The following is a 7,577-nucleotide window of genomic DNA, read 5'->3' on the forward strand; positions in this document are numbered from 1 at the left end:
AAAATTTCATTTTAAAAGGAGGAATCTGCAGCTTTAAGAAAAGGAAGACAATTGGCACTCCAGACCCTTTCTGACTTGGGCTCTATACATGTGGTAAAACAGAGGGTAAAAGCAGACCCAGAAGTAGCAGCGTAGCATATACCATTTGTCTACAGGCAGCTGTTTCCTCTCTAGTGCCATATGTTGATGTATGACTTTTTTTTTTTTTTTACATAGAAGGACAATATGAACCATCCAAGTATATAAGAATCAAATCTAAATATGTAATAGTATCAACTGATTATTGAAAGGAGGCAGTAAACCTAAATGTTTATGTAACAGATTAGCTGCTTGTTTTTCTAAAAAGAAAACAAGTGTCAAAACTGACTAAAAAGAAATAGATTCATAGAGGGAGGTGTCTGTTAACTTGTGACTCAGCGGGCTCTCAGGAACCACAGCTCTGTTGGAATGCAGCCTACAGACTCGCCTTGTTCAGCCCCACGAGGTTGATGACCGAACACCGTTAAGGAGGGCGTTATGGCTTTCAGTCCTCCACAGGCCCTGCCTCTCCCTCGGTGTTACGTTAGTAGTTTTCACCTGTGCAACCAGTGTGATGTCTCTAGGCCTTTGAACTTGGCCTTTGTTGTATACTATGGAAAACTTTACTGATTCTAGAAAAACAATGGCAATTAAAAATTACAGAGTTTTCATAGATATAACAGAATGGGGGTTACCAGAGGGGAAGTGAGGTGGGGGAGAGCAAATTGGGCAAATGGGGTCAAATATATGGTAATGGAGGGAAACTACAGACTTTGAGAGGTGAGCACGCAAGAGAGTATACGGTAGTGAATTATAATGTTGTACACCTGAAATTTACACGTTATTAACCAATGTTACCCCAATAAATTTAATTAAAAATATATAGTTTTAATGTCACCTTGTTGTAATCACCAGTATCAGCAAATATTGGAAATTATAACCCCTCATTCTTAAAATCTTTTGTATATAATCTGTAGTTTTTTTATAAACACAGTCTTATTCATCATCTGTTTTTATTTTATAGTCATATCCCATGGTATTGCAGTATCGACCAAGAATTGATTTTGGTTAAACCAAGGGGCCTAGATCCCACTGAGATGAATCCTGCACTATTTGTTTACTCTGGACAGATTGCACAGCGAACGGTGTGTGGACTAGAGGGACACAACCAGACTTTCAGCATGCAAATAAGGCCATTGTCTGTCTCTGAATTGTCCGTCACATTTATGTTATTTCTCTTACGAGCAAACCAAGTGCCATTCTGCTACTGAACCACCTGCATAAGTTATTTGTGCCGTCTCCCCGTGTGCAAGTCCCGGTCGGTGTCAGTGAGATGTGCGCCACGATGCAGCCCTCGGAGTGTTCTGCTTGCCTGTTCCAAGACTGTTCTGATGTTTGGTTACACTAGTAATACGGCTTAATCTTTGTGGTGTTGCAGTTTTCACATACTATTTCATTAATTCTTGTTTAAATAGTGTATTGTACAAAAAACTAGTAATTATTATATCTTGAAATTATTTTGTATGGGAAATATATTTAGAAAAGTGGTTTCTGAGCCACTGTCCTGTTCTCAGTAAGATTTTTGTTTGCAAAATAGTTCATCTTTGGGGAAGAATTCCACTTAGTCTTTGAGCGCATTGTAATTGTAGGCAGTTTAAATCATCTGTCAGTGTAGTCTATCAATTGCACAAGGAGAGGGCATGTTAGCCCTCCAGATTGAAAATGTATGTGATTCTTGGAGAACTGAAGTTCGATTCACAATCATTCAGAATGTTGGCAGCTGATCACATTGACTTCTAAGGAAGTTAATGCGTAAGTAAGGTCAGTCTCCTTTCATAATGCCTTATGACTAGAGGGTGCTGCTTCACGAGCCGTCACTGAGTAGCTCATTTTACGGATGCGTCTCTATACCGTTGCTCTCATTTAATGAGTACAGTGTTGCTCTTTTTCCTTTGGCCTTAGGTATGTGTCACTGTGGCATGCAGAGGGTTAGGATGATTTTAAATATTAGGATCTTTAGAGCAGATAACAATAGCTATTTTATGGATCTCAAAAGTCTCAAAGCAATTGTAGATTAAAACTGTTAGTTACCTATCACATTTCCAAAACATTTGCATACAATAGAATAAATGCAGTGTAGTAAATATGCTAACCAAAAGTAATAGTCTGAGGATATTTCATTTTAGATCCTGTAGCAATCGGGGGAAATGGGATTACTGTTTTATACATAAGTTCATTAAGGTCAGAGCTGTGATGATGTCCTTGATTTTGCAGTTTTGTTAAGTCTTCCATTCATTTTGAGGTTATTGTGCAAGTCAGAGAAAGTCTTGTTACCTTAACTTATATAAAGAGCTTCATTTTAAATGTTTTAAAATTTATAGTTGTTTTCAAAAAACTTTGGAAATTGTTTTATTAATTGCTTCAAAACAAGTTAACCTCTGAAACTTAGGGAAAATCTTGAAAAGTAGGAAAAATATTTTAGAAATCTGACATGAGCACAACCTGTGTGTTACACACATAGTTTTTATACTGTATACCTGGTGGATGTGCTACATTTTCCAGTAAAATGTATCACAAATTAATGCCTTCTGACTCAAAATGCTCCTTAGAAATAAAACATTGTACAACGCTAAGAAACACATACAAAATACAGCTAAATCTTGATGCATTTCACAGTATAAAAAGCTGAAATACCATAATTCTCTTTTCCACATATCTTTGTTTCAAGTCAAAAAGTCTACATTAAATTTTCTGTTGTTTTTGTTCTGGCTTATATGAAAAAGGTTACGGCAATTTCATTATGTGTGTTTGGAAGGGCTCACAAGCGGAGTTTAAAAGGCAGATTTTTTTATTCAAAATCTTCAAAAATGGTTGGAATAGACCATTATCGTCACACTCAACCAAAAACTAAATTTACTCTTTAGCTACAGAAATTATTTTATCCTGTGAAATCTAATTCCCTACATGCCTAAGAAATTTTAAATTTTATTATAAATTTGACATCTAGATCAGTGATTAAAGTAATATTTTACATATGGAAGTTAACTTTAATTGACTTAATGCAAAATGCATTGAGAGTGCATTTTTAAAGCCACTAATGAGACTTGGATGTTTTTGGGTCCCTAGCCAAAACATACAACCTTAAGTGAATTTTATATATACAGTCTCTTTAAATTTATCCCGTTGCTTCATCATATGTAATTTCACTATTTTCCAAGGAAATATAAGGTCTGGCACAAATAATGCCCCTTTTTTATTACAAAATCTTTTATTAAAAAATCATAAGCATGTAATTCTATAACATAACAATATTACATTCAAGCATACCATGTGACATTTTAGGTGAAATGTTCAGATTAAAACTATAAATTATTACACTCCTGTTATTACCTACTGACCACACTCAAGCAGGCCTTACTTCTGCCAGACCCTGTATATAGGAAGCAATTATGGAATTTATAATAGTTTTAGTGCATTAACATTTTTACTGAAATGCAGTGGAATATGTGCCAAAACATGTGAAAAAGCCTGACATAAAGGACATCATTTGTCATTTGGGGGAAGGTACACATTTTATGGTGGTCCTGAGTAATTCGATATTGCTGCTGGAACCACAGACTTCTTCAGCTGACCTCTTTTGATACATTCAACTATGATTTTCTAAGTATGGGACCTCTTTCATATCTAGTAATACACTAAATTTCCAGCTAAATATTCCCTAAGTTAGGTTATGGAATTTGCAAGAAACCAGGTATAGAAAAAATATGCAGACAACTTTTGTGGTTAGTTTTATAAACTTAGGGTGCTAGTAAAATACTCTTTATATAAATAACCTATAGAAATAATAATCTAAATCTGCAAAATTGGAGAAGAAATAAAACTTACATTTTTGTTTAATGTGTTGCTTCTTAGATGTAAGAAACTGAAAGAACTTTACTTCCATAAAAGATTTTTGTAATCTGTTTTCTCTGCCTTAGATATATTAGTTAAAGGGTCAAGGAACCTTGGACATCAAGGCCTGTTATTTACAGACATCACTTTAACTGAAGTAAATCGCATCAGTTAATAGAAAAATCAGAATATGGCCTTTTCTCTAGATTAACAAAATGCTTTCAAGAAGTACAAATGAAACTAAAAGGCTCATTGATGGGGTACTATTAGCCCATTCTGTCTGGGGTACAGCTGTCTTGGGTGATGTCTTTCTACTTTTAGAAAAAGTATATTATTTCATTATTCATTGAAAATCTGTCCCATACTAATATGCCACATTTTATAAATGTAATGAGTTTGCTCAACTATCTTATACTCAAATGTAATCTAAATTTAAATGATTCTTTAAGATAAAAAAGTGTGTTACATAATATTATAAACTGTTTAGCTTTATTGAATTATTTAAGAGAAAGTGCCTCATTGCAGCTGTGCATTTCTGTTTTGGATTTACTGCACACATTTTGAGTTATCTGTACCTGTCTCCTATGAATGATTTCATACCTAAATAGGCACTTGTAAGTTAATCACTTTTTAAACGATTTTCATGAGGAAATACATATCACCAAAGACATTTTACTGCTAATTAATAACCATGTTGGAGAGACGGTCTTAACAGTTTTGGAGGCTGGAAATTTTTAGATTGCAATTTAGTTTTACATTAGGCAATAACCTTGAGTAATTGCTAAGTTATCGCCAAAGAAAGGCTTTAAAATGAATTTTCATGATGAGATTAATCAAATGCAGGTTTTTCTTATAATTAGCAGAGCACACTTTTTTCCAAATATGTGTCTTTTTTTCCCAGCACTATTTGACAGATCTTAAGAAATCTCAAAGGTGAGAAGGAGATAAACACAGCAAATAGCCTTTCTCTGGATGAAAAGTGGGAAAAGGACATACTTTGAAAAGAAAATTGAAATGCATATTTTAAATTCTAATTTGAGGAGCTTCTTACTTATTCCATGGAGGCAGTAGAAACAAACATTACATTTAATTCGTTCCTAGGTTCTTAATAATATGAGACATTTTATTAAAGACAGACTTTGGTAAGAGTGCTCCCATGTTCATTTGTATAGAAAATACTACATTCTGTTGGACTCACATAAATGCTTTTCTTTTATTCAAAAGCAGAATTTTCATAAAGGCCTGTTTTAAGTGTCTGCCCTGTTCTTTGGTAATTATTGTTACTAGAATTCAACCACACAGCCAAATTTGGCAAAATGGGTCTCAGATCCAGAGCATCTGTACATCTGATTGGATACTCTCCTTACACCATTCTCCTTGGGAGTCATGCCATGGGCCACCTTAAAGATAAAATTCGTTCTGATAGACCACTGCGTTAACCTCCTCAGAGAGTATAAAAATGGGTGGACTCTGTTATGTGCTGTGGTTTATCATGAGGCATTTTCTAGCAGGCTAAATAAGCTTTACACATTAAGATAGTGGTTATAGGAGAATTGCAAAAATGAATGAGTTTGCCATAACTTTAGTTTTCTGGATTAGAAACACAAAAACATGAAATGGTATTGCTATTTTAAGATGTATCTCTCTACAATAAGGAACATGTCTGCTACATCTGGCTTATTAATGATTAAGAATATTAAATATACCAGAGACTGAAACCCCTTGAAAGCACAACATAACCAACCAATTCTGGATTTACTTGATATATCTAGTTCAGTAATATTTTGATGGAAAAACATCAGAAAAAGTTCATTAAAATGCACTTAAATATATATTACAAGGTTTTCACAGGTTTTTTTTTCTTACCACAATGACATTTTCCCAGTAATTTAAAAGTGATTCTCTTCCTAATGTAACATAGTTTTCACAAATAGTATGTTTATTTGCTATTCTTACTATGCTTTCAAACAATGAAAATGCTTGAGCACTTCCATTTTAGAAAGTTATGAAATTAAATTTAATTTTAAATGCTTATTAAAATGTGTCTGTATACCTGTTAATGCCCCTTTTTCTAGGATCCAACACTGAGACATTGTTCAGGAATGCTTTTTAATTTCAACTACCTTTAAACCTAGAGTCAAGTGAGACTGATACGTTAACACTGGGTCTAGTTTCCTTCCATCCTTCAGAGCTTCATGGGTAAGAAACTAACCTGGTACAAATGCAGACGAAGTGTTTCTGGGCCTCGTAGAGACAGCAAACAGATTATTTATCCACAGACTTCTCGTCGGTCCACTGGAGCAGGAGTTCTACACGTTAGCAATGTGATAGGATCAGGCTGATAGTGTGTGGGGTCAGTTTTCTTTTGCTGTATTTTTTAGAATGGGGATGGGGCCTAAGTGTCCTTATGAAGCTGTAGTTACGACAAGAGCCTGTGAGGGGCACCAGTGTCTGCTCGTCCCTGCATCGAGCAACACAGCAGTGAGCACCAGTTTTAACAGAGTGGCCCTCATGTCACACACAACCATCATAGAACATACTGTACAGTTGTGTTGCTGGTTTTCCTTTGAAATATAAAATATTTTAAGCTTTTTTTGTCAAAAGTGGTAACATCTTAATACAAATAAAAACCTTTTTGTGGTTGTAAGATTTCGCTTATAAATCATTCAAATTGAAGTGAAAGATTACCAGGTCATTGTTAATGACTTAGTCTATTAAGAATATATGTATTTTTGTAAAGGAAAAGCACTTGTAGATATTTAATCAGTACAAGATATATGTCTGTTTTGCAGAAATAAAATGCTGCTTAGAGATTCTCTTTAAATATTTTTTATTTTTGTGCTCAGATGTACTTTCTGTTGGTCTCTGGAATGTCCTGTACAAGCTGTGTGGTCGCGCTGTGGGGCTAGAGAACTTCTGTTTTTAAAATCTGGACGTAGCCAAGTATCCTTGACCATGTTAAAAATAGTATCTTTGTTATTAAAAAATTGATTGCATAATTTATTGTCCGTCATCCTTAATGGTTGTAGACTGTAACTTCCATTTAAAAGTATCCTCCATTAGGTATCACTGTAGCAAGTTTTACTGAAATTTGAGTTTTGAGATTATAAACATTTTCTAAAGTGTTTGAGCCGTGTGGGATGGCAGGGCCCTCACGTGACACTTTGTGCGCTCGCGCACCCGCTGCAGAGCAGGTTCTTGCTTTGTTAGCTCCGTCACATCCAAATAACCTCCCAGATGTGATCGGGGCTCCGAGAAAGGCCCTAGAGGACTGCAAGACCACTTTCTTCAGCCAGTTACATAGCAACTTTGTTTTTGGCAGTACCTTCCTGCATACTTGCCTCTGGAATTCTAGGCAGGCTAAAGAAGACTTCCAAGTCAGGAGGGTTGCCGGGATTCATCTCTCTGCCCGTTGTTCCTTAGATGCCTGAAGCTTTGTCTCATACTAGTGGTGCCAACTTGTCCAGGCTTTCTCCCTTTGCGGTAACACTTGGCACTCTTATTGCAACCACAGTAATTAATGTTTGTTGGTCTTCCCATTAGATGGTGAGCTTTCAGAGGGATATTGACAGTGTGGCATATCTCCACCTTCACATGACACATTTGCATAGTGACTGGCACCCATGGAACTATTGAAAGAATCTAGATTTCAGGAAGCAGAGGCAATG

At 35.5% G+C, this 7,577-nt stretch overlaps 1 protein-coding gene across 3 annotated transcripts in view; it reads left to right on the forward strand.

Moving 5' to 3' along the window:
- The window catches only part of PCGF5 (polycomb group ring finger 5), a 116,166-nt gene extending 109,258 nt beyond the window's left edge, over nt 1-6,908 (forward strand). For all 3 annotated transcript variants that reach the window (XM_045853947.1, XM_045853946.1, XM_045853948.1), the window contains one exon: nt 1,043-6,908. In XM_045853947.1, the coding sequence (XP_045709903.1) occupies nt 1,043-1,090 (48 nt within the window). In that variant the 3' untranslated portion in view covers nt 1,091-6,908. The remainder of the gene's footprint in view (nt 1-1,042) is intronic.
- Nucleotides 6,909-7,577: the final 669 nt, after the last annotated feature.

The sequence above is a fragment of the Phyllostomus hastatus genome, unplaced genomic scaffold (assembly GCF_019186645.2).
Source record: "Phyllostomus hastatus isolate PE091 unplaced genomic scaffold, TTU_PhHast_1.1 phas_scaffold_1066, whole genome shotgun sequence".
NCBI lineage: Eukaryota > Metazoa > Chordata > Mammalia > Chiroptera > Phyllostomidae > Phyllostomus > Phyllostomus hastatus.